This window comes from Pseudochaenichthys georgianus, chromosome 8, assembly GCF_902827115.2.
Source record: "Pseudochaenichthys georgianus chromosome 8, fPseGeo1.2, whole genome shotgun sequence".
Taxonomy (NCBI): Eukaryota; Metazoa; Chordata; class Actinopteri; order Perciformes; family Channichthyidae; genus Pseudochaenichthys; species Pseudochaenichthys georgianus.
In genome coordinates this window covers 23462761-23476806 of record NC_047510.2, presented here as the reverse complement: position 1 = coordinate 23476806, position 14046 = coordinate 23462761, and the positions used below count along the sequence as shown (strand labels likewise).

Here is a 14046-nt window from a genome sequence, read left to right as displayed (position 1 = left end):
TTATTTTGGCTGTAGTTCTGCCTAAATCGTTTCACTTCAGCTTCACTTCTGAAGTGTGGATTGATGTCTATATTATTGTTCTATAAAGATATTGAGGTTTTTAGTTAACATCCAATATTTTATATGTAATATTATTTCAGAGTAACAAGCTGTTATTGTTAATATTCTGGCAGTTATTTGTGAAAAAAATAATGTGTCAATTTAGTGTGCAAAATGTCATATTGGACCTGCTGGATAGAATAAATACAGAATAAGTACCGTCTGCAGAGTGCATTGGTGTTAAATTACCATGAGGTATTAAGAGACTACACAGCCAATGTTTTTACTGAACTTAAATCATTTGTGAAATTAGCTAAATATTTCATGAAAATGCCACTGTTGTTTATATTATAAGGTTATGTAACTGTGTGTAGGTAAACAAAGTATTAGACAGTGACTTTAAGAAATACACCAAATTTTAGAAAATAAAATCAACATTTTATTTCAATCTTACAAAGTATTGACTTCTTGTTTAAAACACACAAAAAAATGGAAATATGTCGACTAACTTATTACTAGCTTATTGACTTAAAATAATAATGATGTACAGGTCATGACACACATTTACTTATGGTGCCAAAAATCAAGCAAATTAAGAAGTTTACATCATGACGGTCCCAAGTTATAAAAATACAAAATAAAAAGCTTTCTATACTGTATGTAACAATATGACTAAGTGTTGCTTATTTCCACAACAGGCAGTTACACAGAAAACATCATCAGTCATTAGGAGTCTTGTTTGAGAGAATATTTCAATATTCACTCATTTTAAGCTCCGTTTTGGTCTTCACCAACTCCTGAGAGAAACATCCGGCTCTTTAGTTGCTCATGCTCCAGCTGGTCCTTTCATTTGTCCTTCTCCTTTGTACATCGGCTATTTATACCTCTTTTTGTGCTAAGGTCCGCTGCCTTTTGGGGCTGAAAATGGTGCCATAAAAGCAGTGGGTGAACAAACATTAAAACTTTACAATGAGAATTATTCAACAATAATTCTCTGTAGGCTCATAGCTAAGTGACCCGTTGTAGAATGTTTACACAGTAAAATTAAAAATACTAATGTAACCAACACATTATGTTCACATGTAGTCACCTCTTTACTCTTAACATGCCACATACAGGTCAAAGTTGAAAATCACTTGGCAAAAATGTTTGATATCGCTCTGTTTATATATGCTAGTATGTCCTGAAAAAAAGGTAGTTCACCCCAAGAGCACATTATTCATTTCAGAAATGCAGATTTTATTCGGAACAGAGGTGATATCAGAACTTCACCTCTCTCTAGTTTCACTTGTTGTATTAACTTTCCAAAGTTTCAACTTTTGCTCCTTCTAAATCATTTCACAGAACTGGGAAGAAGAACCGTTTCACAGTTACAGTCAAACTGACTAACACTACATCTGAACGATGCATGAAAAATGTCAATCAGTTTATAATGATACACTTGAAAGTATACGCTAGCTCTATTAAAAAGAAATATAGTACTACTCAGATGACAGTAATAAAATACTTTAAAATAAAGAAATAAGCCCATTCAAACATGGAAGTAAATCTGAAGAAGCCTACCTAACTGAACAAATGTCAAAAACACTTTTTCATTTACAAAATGGTATTCTATGTTTTAAACAGCAACTTTTGGGTCAGTCCAGGATGGTTCCTCTGGTCACAAATGTCCAAGTAGGGCTGAAACTAACTATTCCTCATTGTTGATGAATCATGGTCTCGAAATGTCAGAAAATTGTTAAAAATGTTGCTCAGTGTTAACCAAAGCTCAAGATGACAATATAAGACATCTTGTTTTTACCAAAACTAAAAGATATTCAGTTTACTGTCAGAGTAGTACAAAAAAAATACAAATATTTTCACATTTTAGAAGCTCAAATCAGGGAATATTCCATTTTTGATTATTTCATATTTGGTAACTAATCCCTGGCTTACTTCCCGAATAAGGGATTTGTTTGTATTGTCCCGTGCTCGTTGGATGTCTTTAGCCTCATCCCAATACCCCTCCTGGACTCCTCTCTTCCCCTCCTCCGGGACTTGACCCGGAAATCGATCAAGACACGCCATTTTGAAGGACGTCCCAATAGCTGAAATGCACACAGAGGAGTCGAGGAGGGGTGAGGGAGGAGGGGTGCGGGAGGAGACGAGGATACACGCGAGCAGACTACGCGGAAGTGTTTTCACTACTCGCGTATAAAAGCCCCGCCCCCACCTTCACAGCTGGTCGATTTCAACAGAGGAAAACCGACAACTGGAAGATGAGTGGAAAAGCGTCACATAAATGTATAAGTGCTCACAGCTCCGTGGGAATTATTATGTGCAATTCATTTCTAAAAGGCTTTCACATTACTATAATTATATTTTTATTTAAATTTAGGCTACATTTTACACCAAAACGGAACACAAAAGCAGGACAAACCATTGAATTCCTTGACTAACAAGAGAAAGATTGATTCATTTAAATAAATATTTAACAACAAATGGGCCGGTTCCAAGGGGTTATTCAGTTAAGCCCGATGAGAGGGGATACAGCTGTGCACATGTCATCATTAACAGATGTCGTTTAAGAGTGACGTTTGAGTGAACGAGGACGTCCCAATTAATACCTGAGGACTCCTCGTGTCTCTCGTTCGCATCTTACGGAGGCGGAGCTAAGACGCAAGGAAGGGAAGCGAGTGAGGGAAAGGAGGAGTCGAGGAGGGGTATTGGGATGAGGCTTCTGTGTTTCGCCCCACCTCCTATTCTACCGACTCTTCCCCATCAGATGATGCATCACTTCCTTCTGAATGTTCGGTGAGGGTGGTCTCGAGCTTGGCATCCCTTTGTCTGACTGAACCTCTAGGGCGACTCCTCTTATGCGGGATGCCAACTTCACTTTTTGGAGTACCTGGAGGGCGGCCCATTTTTTTTGGGGTGCCAACGTCACTTTTTTGAGTACCTGGGGGACGACCCCTTTTTTTTGGGGTGTCAACATCCCTGCTTGGTGAGGATGAAGAGGCGGGTAAACTCTTGCGAGGCCTTCCAAGCTTCTTCTGTACTTTTGGCGCATTCAGCTCCTCGAGGGTGGACAAAGGGTATTTTCGTGGCCTTCCCATTTTGGCTGGAACTTTTTGGGGCGTGCTACTCTCAGGCTGGCCTTCCTCATCGGGCACCTTCTTTTTGAAACTGCCTTTCGGTCGACCCATTGCCTTCTTAACTGGCGGTTCCTCTCCGCTCTCCTGCACGATACTTTTTCTCTGCCTCCCCCTCCCTCTTTTAGCCGTCTCTGCGGTTTCATTTGATGTGTTCTGTGTCGACCCCTCTGGTGTTACCACCTTCCTAGGTCGACCTTTCTTCCTTATTGGAGAGTATAGGCTTCCACCATCATCCTCCTCTTCCTCCTCACTGCTCAACTCGGACCCCAGCGTCGGTCTCTTATTCTCTTCACTTGTTAAACATTCAAACTTGCGCTTCGCGGATCCTTTTGGACGACCCTTTGTTGGTATTTCAGAGTCTCCCTTCGGTGAGTCTTTGACATCAGCCGTCTCAGAATTCCTTGGCCTGCCTCTTTTCTTAGGAGATTGGTCTGTCGGACTCGTAAGGACTCGTAAGGCTTCATTACTGGCCGGTTCCTGGGAAACTTGAGTTTGAACAGAAATGTCAGCATGGACATCTCCCGATTCTTCATGCTCTTCGTGCTTTGTGAGTTTTGGACACCCTCTTTCCCTAGGGGACAGAGTTGTGCCATCACTTGCAATGCCTGAAACCAGCTTCATGATGTTAACATCGTCTGTAACACAAATCTTCAACTCATTGGAACCTTCTGGCATCCTCGCTCCTATTTCAGTGGCACTGTTGTCAGACATGTGCACGGTGGAATCTCCCTCAATGCTCCCCAAATCTCTTTGTTGTGTGGCAGCTGTCGATGTTTCCTCTTCACTACTGTTGCTGTCAGCTTGGACTACTTCTGTAACTGCAAATTGGATATTGAAAAGCACAATTGGGGGTTATGGTTTGGTCAGGACTGATACAGATTATTAATAATAAAGGAGACCAAACAGAACAGATCATAATCTTACAACATTTAGAATAAAACCAACTTCATCACACAACTTTGTTTAGAGGCATGTAATCATTTGTTAAAGGTGGGGTAGGTAATTTTGGAGAAACCAGCTCGAGTGCGCTAGAATTTGAAAATACACAGCCGGAAGAAATCTGCCACTTCCTTACAGAGCCCCTCCTCCAACACACAGGAACGCAGGTAGGCCATCCAGATATTTTAGCCGGTCCGGCTAAAATGATTGGTCGTGCTTTTTACAGCACCACGGCTTCCACAGATGACATTTTTTTATGGATTTTTTGTCAAAGCACTCATTGCTATCGGGATGTTAAGAGCATTCAATGGAATATAACAAAAAGTGTATCTCGAGCCGGTTTCTCAAACTTACCACCTTTAAATATAATTATGAAATATATTTGTAGATCATTTTCTATTGTATAAAAGGAAGAATAAAAAGAAGTCTCCTACCATGCTGACACTTTTCGCCTTCCTTACTCTGTGTTGAGTGCAACACACCCATTCTGCACTTTTAGACCTGACTGCATCCATCGAGAGGAGAGAGAGAGAACATGTAGTTAACATTTGGATAGATACAGGACTACAACATATTATGAAGGAATAAGAAACATCAGGAAGTAGCCAAATAAAACGATGCTAGATGAAACTTAAAGGAATACTTCAACTACAAAAAGACCATTTGTATATAAATTACTCTCCTTGAATTTTCAAAAGCAACTTCTGACATGCCTCCACGGTAAACTAGGAGGATGAATAACAGAGAAAATTCTTGATGAATTTAAGTAAATGGGAAATCTACAAAGAGATACAAAACTGACACACTAAGGAAACAAAACATCTCTCAAGCCTTTTTTCAAATCTGTAAAAGAGAGGTTACTGGACAACCAAACTTACCGTCTGAGCATCAGCATATGAGGTTTTATCTTTGCTTAAGTATGTGCTTATGTCTGCTGTGTGTTAATAGGTTTTAAAGAAGGGCTTTTAAATGCGTACATGTGCTTTATATATGCCGCAAACGTTAGTCAATTGTGCTTAGTGTTTAAATCCTGCTAATGTTCTTTACCGGGGCTTATGTGCTGCCAAGTGTTTTCTCTATGTGTATTTGTTCATCTATGTTTTTTTTCAAAGCAATCAACATGCCAGGGACTACAGGTGAAAATAAGTATCTGGCTAAATCTGGAACATTTACATGCTGGACATAAGTGTTCATTGTTAAATAACGTACATTGTTCCTTCTTAAATAAATAAAAAACGACTCGCACGAACTACGAAAAGAGGTCAAAGTAACCAAAATAAGTTACTAAGAGACTCGAATGACAACAAAACGACACAAAACAACAGCAAAGAGACGCTTAACTACAAATAAGTATAGAATAACTACACAAATGGGACAAACGACCACAGACAACAGACACAAGACGACCACAATGAGACAATACCACAGAGAGATGCCCAACGACTTGAATGGGACACAAAAGGACAACAACGAGATGCTAAACAAGTGTAAACTGTGTAAGCCTTGCTTCTGTTTAATACAGGTGGAGGGGCCTTTTGCGTGTGTGTGCCCATGGCCCCATTGTCTCAGTATCCGCCCAAGCAAAGCCTAATAATTGTGTCCTAAGGCTCCATTTTTTTTAAACAACCGATCGCCATTAATCTGGAGCAGATGGCTTTCCAGGTTATCTTCAAAATCGATGGCGGCGTGACAAATATAAAATAAAAAATCAATAAACATACCCCACCTTAAAGAAATCCCCCGTGGGATTCAGGTTTCATTTAAAAGATTAACTAGATAGTCGTGACATGCGAATAAAGACTTAATAGGAAATGTAATGCTTGTTTATTTTACGACCACCACTTCCGGTCGTCCGTGACGCGTAGGAGGCTCTGAAGGAAACTGAAGCGCTGCAGAGATTTGGTTCCGCTTCAGCATCCTTGTTCCGATTTTTCACATTACATTACATTGCATTTAGCTGACGCTTTTATCCAAAGCGACTTACAATAAGTACATTCGACCAGGAAGACACAACCTTGAAGAAAACAGAATCATATAAGAACATCAGGTTTCAAAGAGCCAATCGTTTCAAGTGCTACTCAACTGGCTTTAGATAAGCCAGTCCTTTGTTAGTATATAAGTGCTCTGTTAGCAGTTCTTTGTTAGTCATTCTATCGCTCGAAGTGGAGTCGATAGATTATAGTCACATAATAGCAGTATGACAGGTATTAAAAAGCAAGAGATGCAACATTATAAAATAAACTTGCCAAATTGGACACTTCCTAGTAGGTACACATGAAATACAAACCACTACCTCAATAATAATAATAATAATAATAATAATAATAATAATAATAATAATAATAATACATGTTCAACACGAGTTCAACATATTTTTTTCAACTTATTTTTTAGAACGAATAAATACATAAGGCATATACCTTGTTTAGAATCTATATTTGAATTAAAAGCAAATACAAGAAATCCCATGTACAGTCATTATTTGTGCATCTTTTTTTGTAGTTTAATGTGCTCTTTTTACTGTACTCTTGGTGTACAGTTTACTTATTTGTATTGTTACTATTATTATGTTTAATGTACTGAATATTTTGTAATTCCGAACCAAGAATTTCCTTTGGGAAAAAAAAGTTATCTTATGTCATCTTATGGCAGCCTAGCATTGTAGCCAATAAAGCTGCCATTACTGATCTATTGTTCAGTAAGTGTGTTTGCCATGCAGTTATGTATCTGTTTATACAAACACTTCCTATTTTTAAATCCCGACTAAAAACGCACCTATTTGCCGCTGCTTTTAATTGAGCTACCCATACTCACACTACAGTATGCCTTTTTAGTCATGTATTCTGTACCTGCTGTGTTTATTTATTTATTTTATTTATTTCATTACCTTTGCTTATTATGCCTGTTTTTAAATGCCTTTTTAATAATGTATTTATGCTGTATTTGTTCTTAAATGTATTTTGCTTTTAATCTGTAAAGCACTTTGAATAGCTACGTGCTGAAAAGTGCTACATAAATAAAATTGCCTTGCCTTGCCTTGCCTTATATTGTTCTGCATTCGTGAACTTCCTGTAAGAGCTGTCCTTGGTCCTTAAACAATCAGGCATTACTCTCTCTTTCTCACTCTCTCTCTCCCTATCTCTCCCTCTTTCCCTCTATATCTCTCTCCCCCTCACCCCACACTTTCTCTCTCCCTCTCTCTCTATCTCTCTCTCTCCCCCACTCTATCTCTATCTCCCACTCTCTCTCTCTGACTCAGTCTGTTCTGTGTGTTGAGCACTGACGCACTGCTGCATCGTCTCTTGCTTCTTAAAGCTTCTCTCGGCTTCACTTCTCTGAAGGAATTTGAGACCAATAAGTTGGAGTCGTTTTCTCGCCACTGAACAAACAGAGAGTATTTCCCCGTAGTTTTACTACAAAACTTTCTGCACCTTTCCTTCACGTGCGTGACAGACCGCACCAAAACTGCAGACAGCCACGTAAGAACAAGTGTTTGCATGCTTTAGTCACATGATTTTATTTGTGTAACCTTTGCCTTTATATTTGATGGGTTTCACATATTCTCCGATAACTATGATGTTTGTTTTGAGTTCTTTTAATCTCAGTTGTTGCATGTGTGTCGTGTACAATGTCCTGGTTACTACACTATACTAACTAAAGCTAACATGTACTTTAGTAGTAGTATTTTATTGAGGCTCACCATAGTTTATTGCACTGTAGATCATGATATTATAGGGTTGACATTGACGTGTTGTCATTCACACTATGCTCAATCGTTTCAATGACACTCTCAAGTCCCCCCTGAGGGGAAAAACTGCATAGCATATCATTGCAAGAAATGTGTCAAATGTATAACTGGTGTTGAAAATGATGCACCAATGTCAGTTAGGCTAGACTATTGACATATGGGAATATATATATTAAATAAAAACTGCTGGAATTAATAGAAATAACCTGAAGCATATAACACTCTTTCATAATTCCGTGGTAATATGACTAGTTGTGTGTCTGTATTCATTTGTATTTATCTAATAATGTATTGTGTGTGTTTTTTCCTTTTTCGACCGTGTCCACATCCAACTTTCCCAACATTTCTGCCAGTAATTCTTCTTTTCCCTTTTCTCCTCCTCCAGATCGCTTTTTGATTGTAACCACCACAGCTGGAAGCTCCCTCACTGTCACCATGAGCTCGTGCAGCAGGAAGGCCCTGACTCTGCTGAGCAGTGTGTTTGCTATCAGTGGCCTGGGGCTGCTGGGAGTGGCGGTCAGCACCGACTACTGGTTGTACCTGGAGGAGGGCGTCATTCTGCCTCTGAACCAGAGCATTGTCGTCAAGACCTCGCTGCACTCCGGCCTCTGGAGAGTCTGCTTCCTGGCCGGTGAGGGTTGGGTCTGGGGTGATTTAGGACAGGCTTTTGTCAGTGAACCTTGTTTTTTAATCAGTATTGTTCCTCAGACACATGTAATGGAGTTTAGTGTGGTAAGATCTTTGTTCAAGGAGGTCCATTCATACTGCGCAGCTTTTAAATATGGCAGAGGCAGAGACAAAATCCTGTCACACTCACATATCATCACTGCATCAGCCAGCTTTGACATTCACACAGAATGACATTCACAATGACTTCATCAGCGTGAGCATTCATGCACGTGTGAGTGTGTGTGTGTGTGTGTGTGTGTGTGTGTGTGTGTGTGTGTGTGTGTGTGTGTGTGTGTGTGTGTGTGTGTGTGTGTGTGTGTGTGTGTGTGTGTGTGTGTGTGTGTGTGTGTGTGTGTGTGTGTGTGTGTGTGTGTGTGTGTGTGTGTGTGTGTGTGTGTGTGAAACAAGGTGCGTTCAATTTAAATTAGTCCTGCAGAATAATTATACAAACAAACACACACACACACACACACACACACACACACACACACACACACACACACACACACACACACACACACACACACACACACACACACACTTACACTTTTAATTCTTCAGAGAATGATCTCATCTCATCGTGCCACAGATAACTCCGGCTGGAGTTTGTATGTGACAACGATGAAGTGATAATAATGACTGTGTAGCTGTCTTGGCAGAATGTGATGTCATGCTTATGTAAAGAAATATTTTCTTAGGAAAACTTTAAGTTTTGAACTAGGAGAGATCCTCCTGAATATGTTTACAATTTAAATACAAGCAAACAATCAAGGTTGATTTATAGGGGATTATGATGCCTTTATATGCAGGCTATGATACAGGACATATGAGTCGGATTAAACCTATCCTCTAAGAAGAGAGGAAGTAAATAAGTGTTGTTTCAAAATAGTTAAACATTCCTTGCATCAGCAGCTGGGGTCTTCTTGGTCCTGTCTGCCTGTTTTTGTCCTTTTTTTGTTTCCCAGTTTCTCTCCTCCTTTCTTTCTCACCTCAATTTTGTCTATATGTTTTTGTCTTAGGTGAGGAATCTGGTCGCTGCTTCACCATCGCCTACATCATGCCCATGAATGTCCAGTTGACGTCAGAGTCCACAGGAAGTGTGCTCGGTAAGTTACTCCCGCCTAAATAACTCAAGGTGCCCCCCTGAGATTGTACACATAAACAGCGTTTGGCCTTTTCATAAGAAAAAAGTGTTGTTTTCTAATACGGCTTGTGAGTCACCTGAACCCTGTAGCCTCGTCCCTCTCCAGAATACCTATTGCCTTTTTTGATTTTTACAGACAATTCATCTCAGATGTCCTTCAGTGAGGCTCAGTGTCGAAGCTTTACCTCAGGAATAATCCACTTTCTTTTCTAAATATCTCAAGATTGTCTGTTCCCCCTTCCTCCAAAGAGACCACTTTTCTATCCAACCTGACGAATGAGGAATTTAAGAAAGCTGCTTTATAATGAAGATACATCAACAAAACATTCCCAAAGTTCCTCTCCTCTTCAACCCCCATCTGTTGCATGTTTTGGTTTTCCTCCTCTCCTTAGAGATGATTCGCTCGGCCACTCCGTTCCCTCTGGTCAGCCTCTTCTTCATGTTCATCGGCTTCGTCATCAACAACATCGGCCACATCCGGCCTCACCGCACCATCCTGGCGTTTGTCTCTGGGATCTTCTTCATCCTCTCAGGTACTCAGATCTTCTCTCTATTTCTCACATTTCTGTGCTCTCTTCTTTGCGTTTTTGTCCAACACTACATGTTAATGTATCAATCTGTCAGGTCTGGCTCTGGTGGTGGGTCTGGTGCTCTACATCTCCAGTATAAATGATGAAATGCTGAACAGTATTAGGAGCAGTGAGGCCTATTTTATCTACAAGTACGGCTGGTCCTTTGCCTTCGCTGCCATCTCTTTTCTGCTGACTAAGGTGAGTGACACATTGACATGTTCAGCTGTTGGCTATCGTTGTGATCAAAGCACATTATACAATATTTTAACCCAGTGAACAACATATGAAACTAAGAGGCTCTTACATCAGTGTACACCAAAACATTACAAATATACTATACTGCTGATCATTTTAAAAAATGTCCTTGACTTTGTTGTTACAAAAATCCACCCTCCCTCCTTCAATGTCCACATTTCTGACAATATGAGCCTCGTAAAGACATGTGTCTTTGAAGTGCTGTTGTATTTATTACATTTGACATATGTACCTTCTAAAAGTGGCCACCACCTTCTTAAGTCGTGATGATTTACTGCCGTGCAGTGGTCAAAGATGGGAACTGCAACACAACATAATGGCTAACAAACATTATGGTTGATATTACTATCAATAATTACCACTTATTACTAATTTGATATAAGATAAAGAAATAACAATGTTTAGGGTGATCATCCAACTGAATCATTCAAAAACAAATTCAGAAACAATCAGTTTAAGGTGCAGACAGCAATTTGTATCCCCATTTTTGTATTTGTTTTAATTCAGCAGTTATCGTCTCACAGTTCTTCAGCTATCAATTCTTAGAGAATGTATAAAGAGAACGGCATTGGGAACAACATTTTGGTGCTGTGGGGACTTGCAAACTGAATTGTTTCAACATGAAGGCACTTGTTCTGAGCACATTATTTATTTCCTATAGTTTGATTTGTTTCCTTGTTTCAATCTAATGTGTCCCTCTACCCCCTGCAGAGTGCAGGCGTCATGTCCGTCTACCTGTTCATGAAGCGCTACTCAGCAGAGGAGCTCTACCAGCCTCGTCACCCCGGTTTCTACCGCCCCCGTCTCAGCAACTGCTCCGACCACTCTGGCCAGTTCCTCCACCCGGAGGCCTGGTCCCGCAGGCGAAGTCCCTCCGACATCTCGAGTGACGCTTCGCTCCAGATGAGCGCCAGCTACCCGGCTCTCCTCAAATGCCCTGACAACGACCATGTCTTGTCCTCACCCTGCTGAGGGGTCACTCACCACAGCAGAGGCACACATAAGTTACTGAAAGGTCGCTAAAGAATCACGAGAGGTCACAAGGCGTATTCAGTTTTCTCTCCTGAAAAGATACAACTTGTAGCAGCTATAACTGTGACTTAAAGTGGACCTATCATGCTATATTTTAATATTATATTGTAGGGCCATACCTATATAAACATGTCTGTGAAGTTTTTTTTTCAAAATACCAAACAGATCATGCATTTTAGCCATGCCTCATTTCGCTCTATTTGCTGTATTCAGCCCTGTTTTTGCAAGGGCTGATTCTGTGGCAAATGAGCTGCAGCTGACCACGCCCCCCCGAGGCACGAGCGTCATGTTACCATGCTGTTACCATGCTGTTACCATGCTGTTACCATGCTATTACCATGCCACGGCAACCCCCCATTCCCCTGATAGGTGGAGAGTTGCCCATATAGGCGGAGCTCCCTGTTTCTGACGTCAGAACAATTTCAAATCTGTATCAGTCTGTATCAGATCCGTTGCAGCCCCGTTTTTAGAGATTTGGGTATGGAGGAAAAGAGAGAGGGTTGTGTTTTCTGACACACTTGGTGAGTTCCCTGACACACCGGGGACAAATATTCATATATAAAAGACGTACAAAAGTGCATGATAGGTCCCCTTTAAGAACTGTGGAAAATGTTCCATCTGAACCGCTTGTGGTTGTAGGTGCAGAGATGATTGTTGGGATTTAATCAAGTAGTTGCCTACATTCTTTCTAGGTGGAAGGAAAGTCTGAAGCGTTTGGACAAGAAAACAACTCATGGTTATGGTGTCACTCTTTCTCAGTAGACTACCTTTGAACTTTATTTGAGGGGAAACAACACTACATCTCTTGGTTAAATTGTATTGTATGTAAATGTGTTTAACTCTCCAGTGCCTCATTCTTGAGCTGTTTCTATGTTGTTAATAATGCTTTAGGACTTTTATGGCCTGTGAAAAAATAGACCCTGTTCTGTCCAAAAGAAATGTCTTTGGGTTTTATTGTTGCTGGAAACAGTGTTTATATTGGCATCATAACAGTAGGACATAATGAAAATGTAAATACATGAACACTGAAACTGCTCAGATCATTAAGGTTTGTTTTATATATATATTTTTACATATTGTGTGCAACTGTTTAACATTATATGAATAAATGTTAAGAGTTGATGTTAAGATAATGCTGAATATTAAGCATTCTTTTTGTGTAGATGTAAATGTAGCAGCACTTCTCTTTACTATATTAATGTTGTGTACAGTGTGCAGGAGAAATCATCTGTATAAGTCATTTCTTCACATAGCGATTCCACATGTATCCACTGGGGGGCAGTGCTTTTGTCTTTTTTTGAGTGACAAAGCTTTGAAGATCTGTTGCTTTACAGTTGTTTTTGGTATAGGTCGAAATCGAATACAAATCTAATTTCCCATTCTTATTACCTTTACTCTGTCACATAATTAAAATGTATGTTTTCAAAAGTGCTTTTTACTTTGTGATGGTTGTGGGCAAAATTGATTATTGTGGTTATTTCTAGTACACCTATAATTTCAGATGTGGTCATGAATCCCTCATTGTATAAATTCTATGTATGAATGTATTATGTAATCTGTCACAACCTTAAATATAAATGCTTTGTACATTTTAGTAATCTCAACTATGAACTCATGTTGTTCAACTCACTGAATGTTGAACTATGTGTTGAAACCTTTATATAGTCTATGGTTGAAACTGGCATTTGTTTTGACTTTGAGAAGATTGGAGTTATCTCTGTTTTCCTATTTTGCTATTGTATATTAATGTAGCTATTTGCTAAGAATATTATTTAATTAATCTAATTTCCAACTGATGGAAATGTGTAATGTAAAAAAAACGTGATCTCATAGTTCAGTTTGAGTTAGAGCGGTCATATTCATCTAATTACAACCCTTTTTATTTCCATGAGGGAAATGTCATATTTAAACACCTCAACATAAACTTTCCAACAATAAAAATTCCCATCATGAACATAGCTCTCATGGCAGCGTTGTTGTATTGGATTGCATAAGATTGAACATTATGTACAAAATAATAAGCACAGTGTATTTTCATTGTCATCTGAGTGCAATTATTATAAGTAATTTAGAAACATTTAATTGTGAAAGGCTGCCTTTGCTAGTATTGACCCCAAACCCCATCCTTCATAATCATTAAAGTGATGTTGTTTTATTCACGTTATCGTTATTGACCATTGTGAAATACACAAAGACACAGTAGAGGGCGCTCTCTCTTCAGTCATTCTCAATCTTCTCTCCTACTCAGAACATGTTTTCTTTACCTTTCCTGTTTCTTCACTTCATGTTCTTCCAGGTTGAATCTTCTGCTCTGCATGATGGAGATGCTTTACATTCAGAGAGCTTGTCAACTCACGAGAACTATCTATATAATTTATTAATGATAGCTGATTACTTATGCAAATAAGTAGGTCAAGAAAAGAAAAGCATTCATAATAAATAATACACCATACAACTGCTGTAAGCTTTATGTATACTTTATATAGATACACGTAATGTATAACGTGACCGATA

General features: G+C 39.4%; 2 protein-coding genes across 4 annotated transcripts; one reads left to right on the top strand and one right to left on the bottom strand.

Annotated features, from left to right (window-relative positions):
* Positions 1–507: 507 nt before the first annotated feature.
* LOC117451253 (high mobility group protein hmg-12-like) lies at positions 508–5960 on the bottom strand. 3 transcript variants are annotated; one of them, XM_034089458.2, is made up of 3 exons: positions 4991–5960; positions 4547–4617; positions 508–3991 (listed from the first exon to the last, which is right to left on the bottom strand). In XM_034089458.2, exons 2-3 carry the CDS (start codon positions 4596–4598, stop codon positions 2778–2780), a joined length of 1266 nt encoding a protein of 421 aa, XP_033945349.1. In that variant the 5' UTR covers positions 4599–4617; positions 4991–5960; the 3' UTR covers positions 508–2777. The 3 variants fall into 3 exon arrangements, with proteins under 3 accessions (XP_033945349.1, XP_033945351.1, XP_033945350.1); XM_034089460.2 differs by having other exon boundaries at positions 5834–5960; XM_034089459.2 differs by having other exon boundaries at positions 5839–5960.
* A 1432-nt stretch (positions 5961–7392) lies between these two features.
* Positions 7393–13622, top strand: cacng5b (calcium channel, voltage-dependent, gamma subunit 5b). Its single transcript, XM_034089896.2, has 6 exons — positions 7393–7591; positions 8246–8491; positions 9549–9635; positions 10066–10206; positions 10298–10443; positions 11212–13622. The coding sequence occupies exons 2-6, from the start codon at positions 8296–8298 to the stop codon at positions 11470–11472; spliced, it is 831 nt and encodes a 276-aa protein (XP_033945787.1). The 5' UTR covers positions 7393–7591; positions 8246–8295; the 3' UTR covers positions 11473–13622.
* The last annotated feature ends 424 nt before the right edge of the window (positions 13623–14046 follow it).